The sequence below is a fragment of the Musca domestica genome, unplaced genomic scaffold (genome assembly GCF_030504385.1).
Source record: "Musca domestica strain aabys unplaced genomic scaffold, Musca_domestica.polishedcontigs.V.1.1 8, whole genome shotgun sequence".
Lineage (NCBI taxonomy): Eukaryota > Metazoa > Arthropoda > Insecta > Diptera > Muscidae > Musca > Musca domestica.
Genome location: NW_026712409.1, coordinates 11,253,739 through 11,279,004, shown reverse-complemented (window position 1 = coordinate 11,279,004; position 25,266 = coordinate 11,253,739). Strand labels below are relative to the sequence as shown.

The following is a 25,266-nucleotide window of genomic DNA, read 5'->3' as shown; positions in this document are numbered from 1 at the left end:
TGACGTCTGGCTACGCTACCAGTATCACGGTAACGAGCGATTGTACGAGACACAAAAGATTTATTCACATTCAAATGCTCGAAGGCTCTAACGATAGCCACTTGTGGTATTCCAGCCAAATATAAAGAAATTACACTATCACGCTTGAATTCCATCAGGAATAACTTTTTTTTTCTGGAAAATTCTCACCAAAATGCTTTTGTACGCTTGTAAACAATATAATGGACTGTCACTGGAATGATTTTAACAGCTGTCGGACTAGTGGCTTAGAAATGACAACAGTCTGAAGTTGGTTGCAGTTTTTCTTATCTCACCCTGTATGTAGCCAATTTTGCCTATTTTTCGATAAATTTAGCACTTTTTTTTGAATTTTCCTGCAATTTTTTTATAATTTCACGGTTTTTTTTCAATAGCCAGAAAATTTCTAAAATAAAATGTGTTTAAATTTGCTAATTTGTGCTATTTAGATTGCTAATTATTTTTCAAAATGTACATAATGCATAGATTTTAATAGGCATATTAATTTCTTTATTTTTAAAACTATTATTTTTATTATTATATTATTTATTTATATCGCTTTCGATGTTATTATAATGTATATATTTATTTGTAAATATTTATTATTTATATATATTTTCTTCAAATACAAATGTATTAATTATTATAAAATTTTCAATATTTTTTATTTTATATTTTTTTAATAAACTTTTCTTTTATTTTTAATTTTCTTTTCATTTTTTTCTTCTTTCTTTCATTCAATATTATTTCATTCCTATCCTCAACACTCCTTTCATCATCCGTCTGTCCCCACACCACCACCTCCCCCTCTCACCCAAGGCAAATTGAAAAAACAACGAAAATCCCAATCGCAAACCACCAAATCCCTTTACCTAGACCGTGGTCCGCCACAGACCACGTCCAACAAGAATAGGCGTAAAAATAAACTCAGTTCCGGTGAAGTGCGCACCAAGTCGGGTGATAATGTAGAGACACGCATATCGAAAAGTGCCTTAGATAGTTTACTCTCGCAAAAGGGTAATAGGAAATTTAGTAATTTTCCCGATCAACCTTTAAACGATCGTCATTACGATGAGCTGATGCATTTCGCCGATGACGATGATGAGGAATTTTCAAGTGAATTACCTCGTAATATTAATGAATACGATCGGACACTTACCAAACAATTGAACCCAAATTCGGGTGATGATGACGACGACGAGGACGACGATGATGATTATGATAATCCTGCAGCTAATGAAGAATACATAAATGCCTATAAAAATGGCTATGATCCGAATAAAGTTTTAAATTCATGGACAAATAAGAAAAAACTTAATCCATCCAATTCCAATCATTCACCAGAACAAACCTCCTCCCGTTCATCTTCTATAGTTTTAGATTTATCAGATGGTGCTGGTGGCATTGGTGGTGCTGCATCGAATAGCGGTGGCGGCAAAGGAAATACAAATGCTCTTGAATCTGGTCTGAAGAATCGTCTGCCCGGACCACCCAGAGATTTGGTGGCACAAATTGTCAAACCTCGTTTTGTGACGCTGAGCTGGATCGAACCCATCAAGAATCCCGTGGAAGTGGTCTCCTATACGGTCTACTATAAAATGAATAACAGTGAGAGGTAAGTACTTTTCTTATTTAATAATGGTGAAATAATAATTGTAATATTTATTTTTAATTTACATTTAGAAACTTTAATATTTGAAGATTCTGGATGTTGAGTGGTATCACTTTCAAACTAATTTCGAATATTAGAAATCCTTTGATTTAAAACTTTTAATATGTGGAGTTTGAAAAGGAAAACGTTGTCACCTTTGAGGACAAGAAATGTGAACCTTAGTTCCCCCGGCTCATATCTTCCCTCAACTTACTGGCCGTACATAGAAATTTCTGAATTGCGGAATTAAAAATTAATTTGGATTTCTATAATTCTTTTGCAACAATCTCAGAAGACTCTCAAATATTTTGAAATGCATTGAATATCCTATCGGTTAAGAATGCTTCTCTGTAAAATCCGTCCACAAAGCTCTTTCAATGCACAACACTTTTATGTTCAAAAAAAGGCATCGTTCTAGCAGGGAGTAGGGACGCACCCGAAATTTAAAAATTGTGGACATAATTCGCTCATTTATGTCGTTAAATCTTCTCCTCCAAAATTACTTGTATCAAATTTTGGCTACCACGGTGCTCAATATTCCATTATTGAAATACATCTGAAAGCCCCAGTACATTACGTCTAAGGACAAGGAATTAAAGCATAACAAACCTTTCTTTCTTTGGCACACTTTCCCTGCCAAATTTTTAATCGTTACGATACCATTGTTGGACCCTTTTAGGAGGTCTTAAAGGAAACATTTCATACATTATCTACATTTTTGAAGGTCTTCAGTGCATATAAGTTATTCCCGTAAGTCAGGAAGAGCTAAAATCCCTTTCGAGTCATTCCTAACATTCAACACTTCTTCCACAAATATAAATATTTTACAAAATATTCTTTGCTAGAAGGCCTTTTAATCAATAGAATTTTTCAGGTTTAATTTTCATGGAAGACATAAAAAATCAACTATTAAATGAATCATTCAGGAAGCATTCTTCTTACGGCCCAATTACAGAAAATATTAGAATCATAGGTTGCATTTTTGTAGCATAATTTTAGGAACTCCCCAGATTTTCTACACCTGAAAGGCCTTTCAGAACGCATTCTTAGCATTCAAACGTTCTTCTCAAATAGAAAAATATCAGGAAGTAGTGAACCTACAATACCTTTCAAGAGATATTTTATGTTTTTATAAAAACATCTTAAAAAAAAGGGGAGAAATATGGTAATGTTTTCCAGGGATAAGGTAAGGATACCTAGGTTTTGGAAAAAGCCACCAATCCTCATCGGTTCCCTTGATTTTGTCTGGAGATATTCTCCCCAGGAGTTATTTTATAACAACACCTATGATAAAAAATAAGATCTTATGCTCAATAGACTTCTGAAAATTCCTCTCAAAATGTATGTCCAATTTTAGGGAGAACTTATCACGAACGCTCTTCGGAAACCTTCTTTTCATTGGATTCCTTCCATATTTTCTCTTAATTGAAGTCTTTAATGATAGCATTCTCTATTTAAAAAACTCCCCAGACAAATTTCTGCACATCAAAGGTTTTTCCAAAAGCCTTGCATAAATAGATGCCCTTTCAAAAAGATTTTCCCAAAAAAGATTTTCCCAATAGATGCCCTTTCAAAAAGATTTTTTTTTTCATTTACAACAAGAACCATATTAAGATGTTTTCAATACTAAAAATCCTTTCACTAGATCTTTCAGCCAGTCGTCTTAAGCCAATTGATTTTCTAATTCTTATTACGAACCAATTTTTATAGATTTATTTAAATCCAAATCATTTTGATGTCTCTCCCCATATTCTTGCCAGCAAAATCCGCAATTCTTCTGAACTTATTGTCTGTAGTTTGCCAAAAGCGATTGGCTTCGAAAAGAATTTATTGCAACTTGTTTGTCTCCCTCCCTTCTTGGTTTGGTATTAAATTTTACTTTTTATATATTTTCCCTCGCAAATGTCAGACGACAATAAGCAGTGACTTTTTCTATTCGAAGCTGGTGACTTTAATCTTCCCACATGCAAATTTTGATACCACTTACAATTCATTTCTTTGGTCCCTTTTATCACTTGTTTCTTGTGACAAAAAATAAAAGTTATGATTTAGTGCGTTCAGAATTGTTTTCCATTTGAGTTGAAATTGTTTCCTTTGGGGGTTGTCTACGCTATAGTGGGTAGTCTTTGATTTGATATTAACAATCGTTGTTGCTAAGCTTATAAATGCAAATTTGGAGAAGCGTAACAAATGTCCTTTGTCTCTGGCACAAGGGGGAACTTTGTAATTTTTGTTATAGCATTATATTTTATTGTCACTTTGCAACATTGTTGTTATTGCTGCTGCTACTGCTTTATTGTCTGCTATTCCTTGGGGCATTGCTTCTTTGGTGGGATAAAGGAGAAATACACGGTGGTGTGTCTTTCAACGGGGAATTCTTGTAGTTTTTTACAATTTCTGAAAATTTTGTCAATTTTTAAGTCTCCTGTCACCTGGAACTGAATTTCTTTCGACATAACATAATTTGCTGCAACTTTCTAAAAAAATTAGTCTCTTTCTTTATTGTCTGATTTTTATTGGACAACCATTTTCGTTGATAGGTCAACAGGTGGAAATGTTGGGTAATCCGGTATTTCTTCAAAATTTCTAAAATATTTCTTATAACTTTCCTTGGATTATTTTTTGTAAATTTAAGAGGGAATATGCCGCTTCATAGATTGGGAATAAAACAACACTACAGCACCAGTAAATTCAATAAATTCTTCCCAGACTCCCATTTGGACTCATTTTTACATCTAGGTTTTATATCCTACTAATGGGAGCTTTCTTTAGACAAAACTCAAGTTTTGAATTTCTTCCTATCAATTGGTAGACTCAACCTTCAATCGTCTATTAGACTCAATTCTGAAAATGTTAAAGGCAAACCAATTTCAACCCGATATGATAATTTTGTTTTTTTTTATTTAAAATTCATTTTTCGCTCATTACAATATCTTAATCCAAATTATTTTTCTTTCCAACCCTTTCAGAGAACTAAAACTCGATACAAAATCCCACGATGAACAACAAGTCAATATACAATCACTGATACCGGGACGCACCTATCAGTTCCGTGTTGTGGCCAATACGAATTTCGGTTCAGGAGAATCATCCGAGCCGTTAGAGGTAACAACACAACCCGAGGAAAATATTGCCGGTCCTCCAACCAATGTTGAAGGGTATGCCCGCAATCACAAAGAGATCTATGTTAAATGGCAAGAACCCAAAGTGACAAATGGTGAAATTTTAAAATATCGCATATACTATTCGGAGGGGGACAATGGTCCGGAATTGTATTATGATAGTACAGTCTTGGATGCAGTTTTAACGGAATTGAGGCCCTACACAGATTATACCATAACCGTGGTGCCGTTCAATAAAAATGGCATGGGTGACCCGTCAAATGAGATACGGATAAAGACGTTCTCCTCAACGCCATCAGAGCCACCAAATAATGTTACCCTAGAAGTTACAAGCTCAACTGTAAGTTGTCTCCAACATTTCTTAAATGATTCCTAATAAATTCCAATATTTTCATTTCCTCATTTTAGTCCATTACCATACACTGGGAACCACCGGCTGAGGAGGAACGCAATGGCCAAATAACTGGTTATAAAATACGTTATCGCAAACTCAAGGATGCTCCCCAGGTAAAGAGCACCCCCGCCAATATACGTTACTATGAATTGAGTGGTTTAGATCGTAATTCCGAGTACCAAGTAAAAATTGCCGCCATGACTGTAAACGGCTCGGGACCTTTTACGGAATGGTATCGTGTTATGACCTTGGAAAATGATTTAGATGAAACCCAAGTGCCGGGACGTCCTGTATGGATTGGTATTCAACCGGGAGCTGACACTATTGCTTTGCATTGGGGTCCGCCACAACAGCATGAAATAAAAATTCGCAACTACGTATTGGGTTGGGGCCGAGGCATACCCGATGAAAATACCGTTGAACTTAAGGAGACTGATCGTTATTATGAGCTCAAGGATTTAGAACCCAATACCGAATATGTGGTCTCTTTAAGGGCACGCAATATTCAGGGTGATGGGCAACCAATATATGATAATATCAAGACCATAAATGAAAATCCCATAGATATACCCACACCGCTGGAAGTTCCGGTGGGTTTAAGGGCCATAACAATGTCTAGCTCTTCCATAGTTGTGTACTGGATAGATACTACCTTGAATAAAAATCAGCATGTTACAGATAATCGTCACTACACCGTGCGTTATGGCATATCTCAAACGACACGATATCGTTATCACAATACTAGCGATTTGAATACCATGATTACCGATCTCAGGCCAAATACCCAATATGAATTTTCGGTGAAAGTGGTGAAGGGACGTCGAGAATCAGCCTGGTCCATGGCGGTATTGAATACCACCTATCAAAATATACCCATAACACCACCACGAGAATTATCAGTCCAGCCCGATGAACAGAATTCCCAAAATGTCATACTACACTGGATGCAGCCAAAACATACAGTATATCCCATTTCGGGATATAATATCTATTACACCACAGATACAACGAAGCGTGATCGTGATTGGAACATACAAACATTTAGTGGAGATGAAACTTCGTTTATTTTACCTAATCTAAAACCCCATACAACGTACTATTTTAAAGTGCAGGCGAGAACGAATAAAATTGCCAGCGGAACGGGGGGTGGGGCCAACACCGCCCCCTTCTCCGCATTGGTTGCCTACACAACAGGGGCTGGGACCGTCAAACAAGAACCCACCGCCATTAACAAAGGCATCAACAATGAAATGATACTCTATATGGTTATATTTGGTTTTGCCCTGATCCTCTTCATCGTGGTCGCTGTCATTGTGATAATGTGCCGACGTAAACCACAATCCACACCGGAGCATACGAAAAAGAGGTATGTAGCATGGTAGTTTGTTTGTTGTAAAAAATCAACAAAGTTCTTATTATCTAGTCTCCCATCTTCGAACAGCTATCAGAAGAGTAATATGGGTGTACCAAAGCCACCAGATCTATGGATCCATCATGATCAAATGGAATTGAAGAATATCGATAAGACAATGCATGGTTCGACACCGGGTAAGTTCGTAGGAAGAATTTAATTGTTTTTTTCATTTTACAAAATTGATGTTATGATTGTGATCGACTGAAAAGAGGTTAATAGGTTAAACATTTTGTTTAAAAAATTTCTTCGTTAAATATTTTATTTTATATTCTGATTACTTTGTTGCTTTTGGTTAGAAAGTTTTGTAGAATTCTCAACTTATCTTCCTTTAAAAAGAGAGCGCTAATAAAGTATGGAAAGCTAGTTGGCTGCTTAACCCTACCGCGGGAGGTAGTAAATAAAAATAAGAAATAGTAGAAGTGCAAGAATTTCTACCCAAACTTTTTATAAATGAAATTGGATGTCATGATTAATAAGTTCATTCATTCATTCCCCCTTTCCTACTGCATTTATTATATTTTTTTTATTTATTTTTAAACATTTTGGTTAAGTCTCTTCAAATGTAATAACATAACCTCACTACTCTCAAACTTTGTCCAGTAATGTTTATAGATGGATTCACATCATCTTGTTTTTTTTTAGGTTGTAGTGATGCTGCCTCCAGTAGTGGTGCCTTAACTTTACCCCGTTCAGTGGGTCATGATTACGATGTGGACACGCCGGTGCCAAATCACATAACCAACTCTTTGGACAAACGTTCTTATGTACCAGGCTATATGAGTAAGTTTTTCGATACCAAAATTTAACAAACACATATTAATATACTTCTTAAAACCCCATAGCCACCTCGTTGAATTCTACAATGGAAAGACCACAATATCCCCGAACGCAATACAACATACCAGCCAATCGATCTCATATGAATGTTGATACGGGTCTCTCACAGCAAAGCCTATCCCAGCCACAAAACAATTCATTGGCACAAACGCCAGAGCATCCATATGGCACATATGATTCGAATTTCTGGTAAGTGGAAAAAATATGAACATTTTATGGATGTAACCAATATAACGTCGGTCAAGAAGACCACTTTTGACAATAAGCTTACTACAACTTTAACTGCTGTGATTTGACTCTGTCTAATGATGGCCTATATAAGGGTCGGTCAGAAAGCCCATCTGACAACCAAGTATTTTCAAATTATTGTCAAAAGTTGTCTTTCTGGCCGAAACTATGTAGGCCTTGGGTGAAACTCTGTCAAAACAATAGAGATAGACTATTATCCTAGATCGATTATGGCGATTATGGCAATAATTTTCCAACGATCTCAACCTTCTTATTATACCCTCAGCCATATGGGTAGAGAGGATATATTTCATTTGATACGACCAAAACGTGCCTCATCGAAATAACAGTTTTAGACCAAATGTCTCTTTGGACCAAATTGGTTTCAGGACATTTAGAGTAGATCTAGCGATGTCCGTCCGTCCGACTGTCTGTCTCGCTGGTTGGTGCGCACGATAACTCTCGAAGAGAGTATTCGATTTGATCCAAATTTGGTACATTGTAATATTATTGCCAAACTTAGATCGAGTTCGGAGATGGGCAGCATCGGAACACCCCTTGTGGTACCTCCCCACAAAAGGTCGAATTTAAAAAAAAAAGGTATTTTACTGCACTGTAAGAGAAAGGATGATCGGATTTTGCTCCAACTTTGCAAATCCTTATATTTCTGTCTGTGCTACGTCAAGTGCGAAAATGGACAATATCGGCCCATTCCATCAAGTACCACCCCACAAAGGGTCAAAATTTTGAATAACTACCAGTCTTATAAAATGTGTTGTAAAACTCCGATTGTCTTCAAATTACACACATCACAATATTTTTATTAATCCAAGGTCTGGTGTAAAGATGGAATATAAATGGTCCACTGCTTCTGGTACCTCCCCCTCAGAGGGTCAAAATGTGCATACTTATAACTTTTATAAAATGTGATGTAAGTGTCGGATTATCTTCTAATTAAATACATCAAAATATTTTTATAAGCCCATGGTCTTGTGTGGAGATGGAATATATCGGCCCATTCCTTCTGGTTCTTCCCCCACGAAGGATGAAAATTTTGAATATTTATAAAGCTCATAAAACACGAAATGAACCTCCGATTACATTCAGGCTTGGCGCATCGCAGTATTCCTATCAACACAAGATCTGTCATAAAGATGGTAGAGATCGGACCAATCCCTTTGGTACCTCCCCCGCATTTGATGAACAAAACGCTCAAAAAAAGTAAAATAAGCAGATTTCACACATCCAAACATTTTTGCTAACACAAGATCTTTTGTGAAGGTGATATATATCTGGGAAAACCTTCTGGTATCTCACCCACAAAGGGTCACAATTTCCAATACTTATATATGTCATAACTTGCGAAACAAGTCGGCGATTCCTTACATCTAGCTATATCTAAACATTTCTCTAAATCAGAAATCTGAAATGAATATCGGAATTTATGATTTCGTATAAAATTGGATACAAATGTTCGATTTCCTTTAAATTCTGTACATACCAATATTTTTATCTGTATTAGATGAAGTGGAATATGGCGATTAGCTAAATTTTTCAGATATCTCATATAAAGTCTATAGATATATGGCACGTTGTAATATTTATATCAGACCTAGGTCAGATACGAAATGGTCAATATTGGCCAACTATTTCGGAACCTCCCCCATAAAGGGTCAACAGTTTGAATAATCATAACTCAAGGCTGGGAGTTTACATCTGTCGGCAAAACCGACTGATACTATTTTACTTGTTTAAATAGAATTCATCAAATAAATGGCAAACGTGGTTGTATTTAAAATATTTAAAAGGTGCAGACATGGGTGCAGATTCATAAAATACTTTTTACGGGCTGAAGTTAAACGAGAAAGGAATTTAAAATTGACGTTGTTTAATTTCGATCCATAATTTATACTTACCCTATGCTCCTTTGTTCTTTTCCGAAGAAGTCAGCTGATGACTTAAGCCAGTCAGAAAGGCATTTTATATATTCTCACATTGATATATTTTCCCATTTTGTGGCCAGCCACTTTCAATTTAAGTTTTCAAAATCTGTTCCAAAACAAAACATTTCAAAACAAAAAAATAGATATGTCAAAAATTATTTCTATATTTCCTAACTGAAATTTTCTATCTTTTACGAAATTAAACTTGGACAATAGTTCTTTCAAATTTTCTTATGGCCTCCATCGTTTGGAATTCCATCTGTGAAATCTTTTCAACTTTGGTACGACCCACAACTCGCAAAACTCGTGTCACCTTCACGCCGAGTACATTGAAGCGAGAAATTTTACGTGAAGTCCGACTGGCAGCCACACCAAATCCATTTCTAAATTTCTTTGCTGAAGTACGTATTAAGGCAATGCAAGAATCACAAAATCATCCAAAACATTTAGCTAGGCTGGCAAAAACGGCTGGTCATATGTGGAATGATATGAGCGAAGAACAAAAGCGACCATATCGAGAGATGGCTCTAGAACAAAAAGTGAAAAAGAGGCGGCGCAAAAGAAGATCAGCATTATTTACTCCTCAAAGAAAATTACAGAAAGATAGGCGCAAACGCAAGCAAGATCTTTTGGCCAAGGAAAAAGAGAAAAAGTACGGCGCATGAAATACTTTTTGAAATTGAAGGAGTACTTTTTAAAAATAAAGATTTATTATTAAAAAAAAAAGATTATGGGAGAAAGAACGGGGCATAATATTTTAGTTTTATGGAAATACTTCTTGAAATTGAAGGAATACTTTTTACCAATAATAGTTTTTATATTATTTCTTTCCGAATTAATAAGTAACAATTAAAAGGGTTTGCTCATGATTTATTATCGTCAAAAGTAAAATATTTGTTTTCTATGAATAAAAATATTCGATAAAAGCCTACCATTCTAAAGACAAAGACTCTCCACTAGAGAGAGAGAGAGAAAGTGAAATAAAATTTCTCCTATAAATTTTAAATATAGATGATATTATTCAAAATATTTTAAGTCCTACTATTTATAAAAGAACAACATATACAGGGCGAGATTAAGAAAACGCCATTATTTTTACATTTTTTTAAATTGTATTGAATAAAAGCAAAAAATGTCGGAAATATCATCAAATTTTAGAATAAGCTTAGATTTGTTCGAATTGGTCACCTCTGACACGAATTATGTCCTTCAAACGGCCAATAAAACCGTCACACAATATTGCTCTGCTTTCCAAAATACTCCAGACACAATAGTCCAACGGATTAGTATCCGGAGATTTGGTGGTCATTGTGAGCTGGAAATGAAGCGGGGAAACTCATTTTGTAACCATTCTTGGGTGGTGCGTGCTGAGTGCGATGGTACTGAGTGCTGTTGGAATGTCCAAGGTCTGCGGCCAAAATGTTTGCGTTAATACACCGTCTAGAATATAATTTTCGGTATTTATTCTGATTACACGGTCGATTAATACGACGGACCACCATGGCCGGCGCTTGAGTTCTGATGGCCAACCGAAGATGCACATTTTCACCTGACCTCTTCGGCAAGTAGACTCGATCATTTTGTTTTTTTACAAACTTTTGGACAACGAGTGTTTTCTCATCGGAGAAAACCAAATTCGGCAGTTCACCACTTTCGACCAAGCGATGCAACACTTTAGCTCTTTTGAGTCTATTATCTTTCTGTTGCGGTGTAAGTTCTTGCACTTTTTGGAATTTCAATGGCTTTACACCGAGCTCATTTTTCAATATTTACCGAATGGAATATTGCAATATGTTCAGCTCACATGCCATTTTTCGGCGACTGCGACGCGGGTTTTGATCAAGTCGCCTCTTTACTTTTCGAACCATTTCTGCTGATGTTTCTGTTTTATTCCGTCCACTTCCTTGACGTCGGGCTACGCTACCAGTATCACGGTAACAGTTACGAGCGATGGTACGAGACACAAAAGATTTATTCACATTTAAATGCTGGAGTGCTCTAACGATAGCCACTTGCGTTTTTCCAGCCAAAAATAAAGAAATCACACTATCACGCTTGAATTCCATAATCGAATAACTTTTTTTTCTGGAAAATTCTCACCAAAATGCTTTTGTACGCTTGTAAACAATATAATGAGCTGTCACTGGGATGGGATAATTTTAACAGCTGTCGGACGAGTGGCTTAGAAATGACATCAGTCTGAAGTTGGTTGCAGTTTTTTCATCTCGCCCTGTATATGCTCTGTTGTACAACCTGCAAGCATCTACTAGTTTTGTAATTTTTTTCGATAACATAAAGAAAAAAATCGGTTATCGTAGTAAATACATTTAAATTCTTAAAATTCTGGAATATATCAAGGGTTTTGTAGAGTATAAAAACCTCCATCGACCTTCTATAAATAGAAGACCTCCTATATGAAAATAAAAAGAAGGCTATTCAAATTCAAAAACTTTTTTGTCTTTTCAGCAATACTGGTTACCCTGGCGGAGCTGGTGGTGCAGGAGGTCCTGGTTCTGTGGCTGGCGGTGCTGCATCAGGGGCTGCCAGTAACGGGGGAGTCTCCACAATTGAAAGTACCAAACGCGGTCATCCGCTAAAAAGTTTCAGTGTACCCGGACCACCACCAACAGGTGCAGTAACGCCCGTTAACAAACACAGTAAGAAATTTTGCAACAAATATTTTACAGACAAAAGCTAATTCTTCCCCTTTTCTCCCCTCTCAATTACAGCGCCTGCCGTAACAATACGTCCACAAAATCAATCACCATACAAGAAACCCTCATTTTCAGCTGCCACACCCAATCGCTTGCAGAGTGGCCCCTCGGTGGCCCATTCAAATGATGAGATACAAAGGCTAGCCCCAAGCACATCAACCGAAGAACTCAATCAGGAAATGGCCAATTTGGAGGGTCTAATGAAAGATTTGAGTGCAATAACGGCCAATGAATTCGAATGTTAACATTATCAGAAACCCATTAAGTTACCTTTGTTTTTAACGAATAAAATTATAGCTGCCATAACACCGCGTATAACAACAACAACGATAAAGGCCAAAGAATTACGAAGGAAATCTTTGAGCTCAACAGCAACGAAATCACAACCAGCATCACCTCTGCGGTCAAGAAACAATGAAAGTTGTAGTACTCTGACAACCAAATTCTAAGAACAGATAACTCATGGGATTTATACATATGGATATGTGTGTATATAACTGGGCCGTGAGAACATCCAAAGGCAGTTTTTAATTTCCTCTTTTAGTTTATTTTATAGAGGTTTCTTGTGGCAAGAATTCCCTTTTAGCTGTAACGGATCAAACGAATAACACAAAATTCGCTGTAAGTTTATTATTTCTTTTTATGAAATAATATTTTAAAAGAAATCAATTTTCGATTATGATAAAAACGAAAGAAAGTCTGTGTAAATATTTAAATGTATAACAACAAAAAAATAAACATATTTTTTATTATAACAAAAAGAAAACAAAGCAAAACAACTTAATTATAGTCTATTTAGATAAAACCCGAATCAAACAACAAACAAATGCAAAACAAACAAACCTTAATTAAGATATGTGTGCGTGTGAATGTATGTTAAAACAAAGCAAACAAATAAAAACAAACACATACATTATTCTCTAATACCTAATAAGGCCTAATCATACCTACTTCCCCTTTTCCATTTTTAAACTACCCCCCTTGGACAAAATATTTATAACTAACATTTAAACTATACGAATATACAACTAACTTTACGATATAAAATTATCACAAATTTAAATACGAAAGCAAAGCGACACGATTTAAAAATAACGATTATTTTTTACTTTATACCATAAGCTAGCCATCTTAACCACTTAAGAACTTATCATAGAAAATGTCTAAAAATTATAATCGGAACTAAGATAGATTGTTTAACTATTTTTTTTTTCAAGAGGTAAAATCCTTTTTTTTAATTTTTATTTCTAAAAGTTTTTTAATTCAAACAAATTTCTTTCGGTTGTATTGCATGGATATTTTTAATTTTTTTTTTAAACTCGGAATAATAAAAAAGTCTAAATTCCATCCTCTAAAATTTTTAATAACCAAATAATTTTCTTAAATACTTTTTCGTTTTCGATTGTTCTTAGTTCTTAAATTTTATTACGATCCTTATGAAATTTTCTTTTATCGTAAATTACGATATAAGCAACAATTTCCACTACTTAGCGCACACCGAACTTACAGAATTGCACCTTGTTTCTTATGAATAACTAATGTGCCATTTATTTTAAACTTCTTTTATATGTTTCTTAACGTCAATTAAAGGATTTATGTTTTTCATGAATTCCTTCTAATTGTTTTTATAATTATTTAATTCTATAGTCAGATGGTGAAGTGTTTCATTGAAAGTTTTTGAGGTGAAGGAAAATTAGAACACCTCAATCTCTGATTTCCAAAAAGTCTCGTAATTTTTCAACGTCTGACTTCAGTCTTCCGACCAAGCGAACAAGCTAAATATTTTAATTTTTTTAAAAACACAAACGACAAAAATGTTTCTGTTCCAGAATCTGCAATCTACTAGCTTTGCATTTTTTTCGTTATCATAAGAAAAAATCGGTTATTGTAGTAAACATTTTTAAATTCTTGCAGTTCTGAAGCAGAGTAAAGGAGGGAATACATAAAGCGCTTATATGACTGCCTCCTTTGTTCATTTTAGAAGATGCCAGCCATATAAGCGCTTTATGTATTCCCAACTTAAATGTTTTTTTCTTTTTGGAAATAGGTTTTTTTATTTTTCCCATTTTTTAGAACTGGACTTGAATCTTAACTAGAGAAACACTACGATTTTCCTGTTTTTCCAGGTTATCATTTGTTTGGTTAATTTTTAGATTAAAAAAATACAAATTTCAATTTTATTTAGGTTAAAAATTGCATTGCATTTAGTAGCATTTATGGAAAATTGACTTACTGCCTATAAAAAACTACTAAAAATTATTGACTTTAGACTTGAGTATATAATCAACACTTATATTAGCCAAAAAAAAAACTAAGATTTATATTTTAGGAATTAATTGTCTTGTTATTAAAACGATATATTTTAAGTACTATAATTAAAGAAAATATATATTATTATTTTACTTTGTTTTCTTTTTTGTAATGCCATTAATTAAGTTATTTTGTATGCCTTACTTCTTTGTTTTTCCTTTGTCAGATCTTAATTTTGTAATTAGTTATTAAACTAAGCTTTTAAAAGTAATACGATAAGTGAAACATGAAAACGAAAAAGATAGAAAGCAAATCCTCAGCCATGTAAAACCACACATTTATATATTTAGATATAAATACATATACATATATAACATATTTTGCCATTGTGAATGAAAAAAATGAGTCATAAAATCGATTTTTTATAAATACATTCATTAGAAAAATGCATAAATCTATAAATAAAAATGGTCTCTTTTGTTTTTTATAGGTTAAGAAAAATGATTTTAGGATTTTACTTTCTACAGATTTTATAAATCTGGAAAACCAAAAAATTAAATGTTTTTTTACGTCACATTTATTTTTCTTAACTTGGAAAACAAAAGAAAACATTATTCATCCACTCTATGGTCGCATTAAAATCACATAAATAAGTTTACTACAATAACTTATACATTTTTACTCTAAATATACATAAACCATCACTTTAAAAAATTAAAAACAAAACATTTCTTAAAAATACAAATGTTCATTTTTTGTTTTGCACAAAATCTTCTTTAATATAATACAATTAAATTATATTATATAAGAAATTATTATTATTATTGGATAGTAAGAATGAGAATATTGTGAAAATATATATTAAAAAATGACAAAGCAATTATTGCTAAAAAGGAAATGAAAATAAATGTGTAAAAAAATATAATTAATTTATAAATATACAAGTGAATAAATAATTCATAATGAAAAAAATTGTTTAATTTGTTTTATTGATTCACTCGAACCTAAATTTTTATCAAGTTAAAGAGGGCGAATAATTTTAATTTTGATCAAAAATTGTTCTATGATAATGATAATGATAATTGTTCTATGATGTGAGTGATAAATAAGAAATTAAAACATTATTAAAAAATTAATTGAAATCAAAGTCTTTTCATATTCAATGTTAGCAATTGACGGCGTCGGTGAATCTGGGCGGCGTCATGGATCTTGTTAATCACTGCGAAGTAATAACATTGACGGCGTTGCTGGTTCCGTGCTCTTTTGGTGAATGTGTTCAAACCACTTTGTCGGCCGTTTTGTTTTGATTCCCTCTTTATTATCGATTTTCTCTCTGTGCTGTCTTTCTTTTCAGTGCTGCCATTGTTGCGACATAACAGCTAGTTCCGCGCTCCTTTGGTGAATGTGTGTTCAAACCACTTATGTTGTCGGCCGTTTTGTTTTGATTCCACTTGTGTTGTCGGCCTTTCCCTTTTGATTCCCACCTTTATTATCGATTTTCTCTCTGTGCTGTCTTTCTTTTCAGTGTTGCCATTGTTGCGACATAACAGCTAGTTCCGCGCTCCTTTGGTGAATGTGTGTTCAAACCACTTATGTTGTCGGCCGTTTTGTTTTGATTCCACTTGTGTTGTCGGCCTTTCCCTTTTGATTCCCATCTTTATTGAGATTTTCTTTCTGTGCTGTCTTTCTTTTCAGTGCTGCCAAGTATCCTTTGTTCGTTAGTTCATTCACTCTCTCGGTGGCGTCGGTTTGTAAATTGTTAATTAATTCATTAATTCATTAATTATTTAATTATTTACGTATAAAAATGTATATATAAATATCTAGAAACAAATAGAACAAATGTGCATATGAGTGATTTGAGATTGTGCGTGATTTAAAAAACAGTAAAACCTGACCGCCAACATAACCTCCAATGCGTGGGTCTCCAGCGGCTTAACTCGAGGATATTTTTTCCAGCTGTATTTATTTGTACCCTGATTCCAGGAAAGTATTTTTTGTTGGGGACGGATTCCCGTCCCTCCCAAACGCCGGCTCAACCAACTCACCTCCGCACAAAAGGGAGGAAATTGGAGGAATTGGACACCTTGGTTGAATAGGATCATCAGGATATTCATATGTTGTAAGAACAGTGAGTAAAATCGCAAATTTCCCAAAAATGTATTAATCCAAATGTCCCAATTGAACAGAACACATACGAAGCAGGTGGACATACGGGACAACAAACCCGCAATCCGTTGGAAACCAGGCCATTTCTTAGGCTTTTCAATCATGGATATCCATTCCATTTGTCGAATTTGTCTGGAGAGTCTAGAGGATGATAATGCCTACAACCTGTTCCTAGTTGCTGGTCTAAAGAAGAAATTATGTATGTGTACATCACTGTTGGTGGAAGAAAATGACAAATTTCCCAAGAACATTTGCAAGGACTGCTATGATCGGCTCAATGATATGGCAGATTTTCAGAAACTTTGTGCCGATTCAGTCCACAGATTTGAGGAACTTGTTTCAAGGCAAATTGTTACCAAATTTGAACCCAGCCCATGTGAATTGGAAGGTGAGCTATCCACAGATACACCAATTGAGGATGTCCAAATGGAGGAAGATGAGAATAGTTCACATTTTGATCCTCTGTTAACAAATGTTAGTGCCAAAAGCAAGGGCGTTACAGCTTCAAAACGACCACAGAATCCAATTTCGGAGTGCAGTGTTTGCCACCAGAAGTTTAAGAAAATTAAAAACTATGAGAAACACAAGCAGATGCATGACATTGAGTTACCGTTCCAGTGTGAGGAGGAAAACTGCAAACGAGGATTTACAACAGCTCATGGGCTTAGTTTGCACGTAGAACGTGTTCATGACGATATTGTGGATAGGATTTCTTGCACCCAACCCGGTTGCGATATGAAATTTCCTCGCCGCCGCATCCTAAACTGGCATTTAAAACGAGCCCATAACATTGTCATGGATGTTGTGAGTAAAGGTTCGAAAATGCATACCTGCAAAGAATGCGATAAAGCTTTTAAATGCCCCATGGCTTTGAATAAACACATGATGAAGCATACCAACCACGAGTTGTCATCATCCTGCAACTATGTGTGTCCCTATTGTGGTAAAACCTTTGACAAATCAATAACCTGCAAAATGCATGAAATGACCCATACGTTGGGGGAACGCAAGGAAAAAGTCAAACATTTGGATGAGGTGAAACAGCGTGGAGATGAATTGCAACGCACGCATCAGCCCGAATGCAAAAGTGTGTTATCTTCTGATCTCGTTTCAAAGCAACGTGAATCAGATCCGCCTGCTTTCGAACATCAATATGGCTCTAACTGGATAAACTGGTCGCTGAATTGTGATGTAAATAAATGCTATACGCCGCAGACGGATTCTCGTTGAAAAAATCTAACTTTAGACCCATAAAAAGTATTATTAGTGTTAATACCCTCCTTAACTCATAATGTTAATTTAAATATTATGTATGTGATATATTTTTCAGTATTTTCATTTTCTTGTGCAATAAATCAAATTCATGATACGTTATTTTTGTTGTATCGTAGCGGTAACGTAACGTTATTTTTCATTACGGTTGGCTAACACGACATACACATTTAAACATTGCGGTTAATGTGTTGTTAAATATATAATGAAAACATACACACACTATTAATAAATAAATTAGATTATACATTCAATATTACGATCTAAATACGATATTTTTTTGTTTTGGCTTGATTTGTATATGTAATTATTAAATAAATTTTATGGGATTGGGATTCTAGAGTTAAACGAGATGGCAACTCTGCAATCACAAAAGATTTGCATTGTGGCAACACGAGAAAAAAATTGACTCGGTACTATTTGACATTACTATGAATAGTCGAGTACTCGGTTTTCACTCAAGTCCATAGCAGTGTTGCCACCCATGTGTAATTACACATATCGTGTTTAATTTTTCATTCCATGTGTACACTTTCATTTAATTCTGATGATTTTTGGGAAAGGGAAGAAGTGAATGTTGTGACCATTCAATATTGCTGGGATAAAATCAAGATATTGGTAACAATCAGCAAATTTTACAATGCTGTCAATTTCATTTTGAAAAACATTACTCTTTGTAATAGAGAGTAATATTAAATTAAGCCAATAGGAGAATCTCAAGACTTATGCAATCGAATATTTAACACATCAAATAATTCCTAAACAGATCTAAGAAACACAATTTGAAACATTGGATTTTAAAAAAGGTATACATTGGAATGGAGTCCTACACTTTGGACCGACGATAGAAATGTTTACTAAAACTAAGTAGAAAAAATAACGTGTATTTATTAGAATTATGGAACAGTGTTTGCACGTTTATTCGAGATACCATAGTATTTTGCTGTTGAAAAATAGTTAGGCTTAATTCCAGTATTGTTATTTTTATTAAAACGTTTGCTTATTAGTGAAGAAAGATGGTCTGCTTATCGGGGAAATTATATTTTTAGTTATACATTTTTATAAAAACTTGGCACAAAATGATAGACGCATTGTAGAATCAGGAAGGTAAAGTCATGCAAACATATGTTTACAATTTTTTTTTCAGAATTATATGTTTCACAACATCGTTTTGTCAAAATATATATTTATAAACTCATAGTAAATACACAAATCAGAGATGGAAACCTTGTTACAGAAAATGATGGGTATGATTTTTTGAAATACCTTTACCTTCTTAATTTTACCATGTATAGACGTTTTTATTTAACAAAATAAAAAATTAACACATGTGTAATTTTTCATAAATGTGTAATATTTTCATCCTCCGTATGTAATATGCTGTTTTTATGTGGCAACACTGGTCCATAGTCTAGCCTTTCTGTTTTGATTCAACGTATTTTGTCAGCCTTTCTGTTTTGATTCCACATCTTTATTCAGATTTCTCTCTGTACTGTCTCTCCTTTCAGTGTTGCCGTATCGTAGTGGTCTTTGTTCGTTACTCGTTATTCGTTACTCGGTGGCGTCGGTGTTAATTCTTCAATCGGGCAGACTATTTGACATACGAGGTGTTTTTGTCGCATTAAAAATAAAATTGTAAATTTTGTGTCGGGCAGAAAAGAAAAACAAATAAAAAGCAGAAAATTGGATAATATCATCGCTTCCAATCATGGATATTCATTCCATTTGCCGGATTTGCTTGGAGTATTTGCAAAATGACAATGCCTACAATTTGTTCCTGGTCGCTGGATTGAAGAAAAAATTGTGTATGTGTACGGCGTTATCGGTGGAGGAGAATGATGGCTTTCCCAAGAATATTTGTGGGGTCTGCTATACCCGTCTCAATGATATGGCAGACTTCCAGAGACTTTGTGCCGATTCGGTGCAAAGATTTCAGGAGCTTGTGGCCAGTCATGTTGTTACGAATTTTCCACCCAACACTTTCGACATGATGGAGGCGGCCCCAGTCACCGAACCAATTGAGGGGGTCCAATTGGGTTTGCCAGACGAGGATGAGGACAATTTAAATTTTGATCCTTTGCTAACTAATCATAAAATGGAAATGATTGAAAATGAGGAAGATGTATTTAAGATGCTGGAAAATGTGGACAAGGAGGAACCAGAAGACGATGGAATTGAGACGAAAGTGGAGAAGGAGGAAATAAATGATTCCAACAGTGAGGAGTCCAGTGGCGATGAAAAGGACAGTGATTTTGAATATCAATTTGGAGGCGAAAATTACGATGACGATACTGACAGTGATGATGACAAACCATTGGCAACAAGAGTAAGACACATTAAGAAGGAGTATAAGGAGGAACAAACGGAAGATGATGAGACAAAGGATCCCAAGGTGAAGCCGAAACGTAAACGTATCCCCGCTGCTGAACGTCACTTGCATCGCATCATTGATTGCCACATTTGCCATCAGAAATTCAAGAAAACAAAGAACTATGAGGAGCATATGAAGTTTCACAACGACAAGTTACCCTTCCAGTGCGAAGTGGAGAATTGTAAACGTGGGTTTACCACAGCCTACGGACTGCGTTTGCATGTTGAGCATTGTCACGATGAAACTGTGGAGAAGATACCTTGCACTCAGCCAGGTTGTGATATGAAATTCACTCGTCGTCGCATCTTGAACTGGCACTTGAAGAGGGTCCACAAAATTGCCAAGGAAGACGTACCCAAATCATATCCTTGCAACGAATGTGAAAAGGTATTCAAATGCCCCATGGCCCTGAAGAAACACATGTTCAAGCACACCGGCCAGGAGTTGCCATTCCCCTGTAACATCTGTGGTAAACGTTTCGTCATCAACAGTGCCCTCAAAGACCATCTAATGCGTCATGCTGGCATTAAGAATTATGTATGTCCCTATTGTGGTGTGGGCAAGACCACTCGCCAGGAATGGAATACCCACATAGCCACCCACAACACTGAAAAGAAATTCAAATGCGACCTGTGTCCTCATGCTTCGCACAACAAACAAAATCTGCGCATGCACGTACGGGTGGTACACGAGAAGATCAAGGATTATGCTTGCCAATACTGTGGAAAAACATTTGGCAAATCCAATGCCTGTAAGATGCATGAAATGACACACACGGGCGAAAAGAAATGCGAATGTAAAGTTTGCGGCAAACGATTCCTTTATCCAAAGGGCCTAACCAAACATTTGAAGACGCACGAGAAAAGGGTACTACGGGCCATTGAGGTTTATCGTAAGAGACAAGTTGAGTCTGGTGAATTACCTCCCGAACAGGCTGATGCTATTCCAGAACTACCTGATCCCGATAATACACAGGAATCCCATCAGAAGGTTGCAGAAGAAATCCTCAAAGTGTGTGCCGACTCGGTCAACTCCATTCCAAAGGATCCAAGGAGGGTTGAGCGGGTCGACATTGCCGATCTGGCTGGTACTGCTGTCAATCCCATACCTCAATTGGCATTGCCCTCATGGTCGCCTCAAATTAACTTTATGATGAAGGAAGGAAAATACACATGTCCAGATTGCGGCCAAGGTTTCAATGGCTCTGGAAATCTAAGAAGACATCATAAAATTGTCCACCAGGGCGTAAAAGATTTCGCCTGTCGTTTCTGTCCCAAACGATTTGCTAAAGCACAAACTTTAAAACATCACGAAATGACGCACACCGGTGAGAAACCACACGCTTGTGATCAATGTGGCATGCGTTTCATTCAAGTTGTTGCTCTTAAACGTCACATGAAGGTGCATCAGGAACGTCCCACATTTGTTCCTTCGACAGTTTATCAGGCCAAGGAGGAATTGGCAATACAGCAACGTGACAAATACGAGGCCAAACGCAAAGCCCAAGCAGAGCGCGAGGCTATTGCCGAGGAAGCTCGCAAACAATTGGAGGAGCTGAAACGTCAGGAGGAGGAATTGCAACGCAAACAACGAGAAGCACTAGAAAATGTGCCCAAAGCCATTCCAAAAGAACGATTGCCACCCGGCGCTGACATTTCTATTGCCACAAATGTCTTGCCAACCGATCTTGTTGGCAGGCAAGCCGCAGCCGAGGAAGCCCGTAGGCAATTGGAAGATTTGAATCGCCAAGAGGAAGATTTGCGACGTAGACAACGTGAAGCATTTGAAAATATTCCCAAGGCAATTCCCAAGGAACGTTTACCGCCTGGTGCTGATATATCCGTAGCCACAAATCTATTGCCAGGCGAATATATTCCCAATTCACAAACCCCACATGGCAGCATGGACCATGAAAATCCCTCAACTGCAAACCATGAAAATGTTTATCATCAGGATAATTTAGTTGATATGAATTATAGATAATGTAATACGAGTGAGTTGTAAAGCTATACAGGCAGCAATATTTGCAAATCCTGTGAATGAATGCATCTGGGTAGACTGGGTAAGTCGTTAAATACCGAATTCGTATAGAAAAGAACTAAAATTTAAAATATGCAATAGTGCTTAAATTATTTGATTTTTTTAAAAAACTCTGCATAGCATTTCATAATGGAATGCGTTGTAGTTTTCCTAGATTTGTACACAATGGGATAATTGATTAAGAGATGGTGATTTGAACAGAAAATTAGATTTGGAAATTCAATATAAGAGAGAATTTTAAATTATTGAAATTCAAAAATTTTATTACAATTGTATACAAATTTGTTTCACCTGCTGCATTTTTAAGATAAAATAAATAAAATAATAAAATAATTTAATGAAAATATTCCATATTTTTCAGTAGGTCGTGGTAGTTTCCCCTTCGTTTGTATTTTTTTACAATTTTTCAGTTCATTGTTTTTCTTCCCTCTACCTTGGAAAGAAGGATATATTATTGTTTATTATATTATTGTCATTCCGTTTGTAACGTCTCTAAATATTCGTCGCAGACCCCATAAAGTATATATATTCATAATCAGCATAAAATTCTAAGTCGATTTTACGATGTCCGTCTGTTCGTCTGTCTGTCTATTGAAATCAAGATACAGACCACATTATTTGACGTAGAGCCTCACAATTTTGCAGAACAATTTGTATTGTGTCTAGAATGGCTGGTAGTGAAAATGGTCGGTCCACGTTTTGGTATAGTCCTCATATAACGGCACCTTCCGATATTCGGTATTTTGATGATTTTTGCAACATTTTTTCACAGATTTGTCTGAAAATTTGTATTTGTTGGTCATCATGGGTTCTAGCTCTGGTGGCGAAACATTGTATGTATAGGTCCACGTTTTGGTATAGCCCCCATATAACGGTACTTCCCGATATTCGGTATTTTAATGGTTTTTGTCACAGTTTTTCACGGATTTATCTAAAAATTGGTATTTGTTGGTCATCATGGGTTCTAGCTCTGGTGGCAAAACATTGTATGTATAGGCCTACGTTTTGGTATAGCTCACATATAACGGTACCTCCCGATATTCGGTATTTTGATAGTTTTTGTCAAATCTCTTCGCGGATTTGTCTAAAAATTGGTATTCGTGTGTTCTAATGGGTTCTAGCTCCGTTGGCGAAACATTGTACAGGTTCACGTTTATGCATAGCCCTTTATAGCGGCACCTCCAGATATTCGGTATTTTGATGATTTTTGCCACATTTTTTCACGAACATGTCTAAAAATTGGTATTATGTTCCATTACATAATTGGTTCTAATGTTACATTACCCTAAGGTGGAGGGTAGTAAAAGTTCGGCCCGGCCGAACTTAATGTTTTTAAATTGTTTTTTTTTTTTTTTAAGAAGTTGAAGGGGAAATTGTAGTTCAATTCTTCTTTAAATTATTTGCAACAATGTTGAAGTTAATATTTTTTAGATTTTTAAAAATTTTCATTGATAAGGAGTCTCATAACTATTTTTAATGTTCCTTTTTATTTGGCAAAAGACCAACAAAATTGAAATTTGTAAATTGTTTTATTGTCGAGTGTTTAGTTAAAAAGTATTGTCCCATTGTGTACCGCTTTAAATCGAAAAAAAGTATTTTCAGAGATCATATACGAGATAACCGTTACAATTTTGGGATATGTATAATTGGCATTAGATTATAGTGGATGCAAATTCAAATGCACACGGTTCAAGTAATAAATGAAAAACAACGGTAAAAATTAATAAATAATTTTAAATTAAAGTTTGGGATACACTTAAAAGAAAATATATGAAAAATTATATAATTAAAATATGGCTAAATTTTTTGTGTTTATGTGATATTTAAACGATAAATTTTAATAACTAAAAAATTATGAGAAAAATAAAGTAATTTACTATCATCGATTATGATTTCTTTTATAATACCTACATTAAGAATTTCTCAATATCGAGCCGCAAATAAAATATTCTGCTGGAATAAATATTATTAATTAAGATGCACATAAAATGGGATTTCTCGGAATTTCCATTTATAAAAAGCAAGAAAAAACAACAACAACACATTACAGAATCCCTTTAAAATATAAGCTGGTATTATATGTAAATAATTACTATTTTTCAACAAAACAATAAATAATATACAACGTAAGTGTAAAATTTATAATTTTCCTTTTAAAATATTATTTTACCATGAAAAAATGCTAAACATTTTTTTATTTGTAATGTTTAGAAAATAAGTTACAGTTACCAGAGCCAATTATTAATCCATCCCAAACATTACTTTTATAATTTAAAGATAAATAAATAAAAAACTTTCAATAAAAATTAATTGTGTATAAAATAATAGTCCACCAATGGAGATGAAAATGGTAAAAATTAAACGTAAAAAGAGTTAACAAATTGTACAAAATTTCAGTATGCTTTTGTACTTATTGAAGCCAATTTCAATTGATGTACATCTAAAAATTTTAATTTTTTCAAATCATTTATCATTTTTGGTAAAATCATTTATCATTTTAACGAACATGGGACCTTCGCTAAGTTTTTCTGTGTAATTTTTTAGTCGTGATATATTCAATTTTTTACCACAATGTATAGGTGCTCTCCCCTTTTTTTCATCAGGGTTTCTAAACCACCGTTGTAGTACAGGACATTGTCTTTATACCCTCAACCTTGATATTAACTTTGTCATTCCGTTTGTAACATCCCTAAATATTCGCGGTAGACCCGATAAAGTACATACAGGATGAGATAAAAAAAACTGCAACAAAGTCATACGCTATAATTTTTAATGTTTTTTTTTAATTTTATTGAATGAATGCAATGTCAGAAATAGCATCAAATTTAAATTAATAGTAGATT

At 34.9% G+C, this 25,266-nt stretch overlaps 4 protein-coding genes and 1 long non-coding RNA gene across 10 annotated transcripts in view; 4 read left to right on the top strand and 1 right to left on the bottom strand.

The window, feature by feature from the left end:
* LOC101894638 (neogenin) overlaps positions 1-14,947 on the top strand; it is a 248,227-nt gene extending 233,280 nt beyond the window's left edge. Inside the window, exons 3-11 of one of the 5 annotated variants that reach the window (XR_009344111.1) lie at positions 838-1,633; positions 4,639-5,131; positions 5,200-6,551; positions 6,609-6,733; positions 7,242-7,379; positions 7,442-7,625; positions 12,074-12,264; positions 12,337-12,806; positions 12,866-14,947. Coding sequence is in view for 4 of the 5 variants with exons in the window: in XM_059130975.1 (XP_058986958.1) it covers positions 838-1,633; positions 4,639-5,131; positions 5,200-6,551; positions 6,609-6,733; positions 7,242-7,379; positions 7,442-7,625; positions 12,074-12,264; positions 12,337-12,566 (3,509 nt within the window). In the remaining variant the exon portion in view is untranslated. Of the gene's footprint in view, positions 1-837; positions 1,634-4,638; positions 5,132-5,199; positions 6,552-6,608; positions 6,734-7,241; positions 7,380-7,441; positions 7,626-12,073; positions 12,265-12,336 lie in introns of all 5 variants that reach the window. The other 4 variants (XM_059130978.1, XM_059130977.1, XM_059130976.1 and 1 more) reach the window with 4 other exon arrangements.
* On the bottom strand, positions 9,368-9,673 carry LOC131806609 (uncharacterized). Its single transcript, XR_009344112.1, has 2 exons — positions 9,581-9,673; positions 9,368-9,513 (listed from the first exon to the last, which is right to left on the bottom strand). It is a non-coding gene; the product is annotated as an uncharacterized LOC131806609 (long non-coding RNA).
* Positions 9,708-10,581, top strand: LOC109611620 (uncharacterized). The gene has a single exon (XM_020034586.2). The coding sequence runs from the start codon at positions 9,841-9,843 to the stop codon at positions 10,270-10,272; it is 432 nt and encodes a 143-aa protein (XP_019890145.1). The 5' UTR covers positions 9,708-9,840; the 3' UTR covers positions 10,273-10,581.
* Positions 14,948-16,166: 1,219 nt separating the features above from the next.
* LOC101894799 (zinc finger protein 626-like) lies at positions 16,167-18,280 on the top strand. 2 transcript variants are annotated; one of them, XM_059130980.1, is made up of 3 exons: positions 16,167-16,494; positions 16,531-16,693; positions 16,761-18,280. In XM_059130980.1, the coding sequence occupies exons 2-3, from the start codon at positions 16,689-16,691 to the stop codon at positions 17,968-17,970; spliced, it is 1,215 nt and encodes a 404-aa protein (XP_058986963.1). In that variant the 5' UTR covers positions 16,167-16,494; positions 16,531-16,688; the 3' UTR covers positions 17,971-18,280. The 2 variants fall into 2 exon arrangements, with proteins under 2 accessions (XP_058986963.1, XP_011296514.1); XM_011298212.3 differs by having other exon boundaries at positions 16,290-16,702.
* Positions 18,281-19,403: 1,123 nt separating this feature from the next.
* Positions 19,404-24,134, top strand: LOC101892830 (zinc finger protein 225). The gene has a single exon (XM_005177408.4). It carries the CDS (start codon positions 19,721-19,723, stop codon positions 22,364-22,366), a length of 2,646 nt encoding a protein of 881 aa, XP_005177465.1. The 5' UTR covers positions 19,404-19,720; the 3' UTR covers positions 22,367-24,134.
* The last annotated feature ends 1,132 nt before the right edge of the window (positions 24,135-25,266 follow it).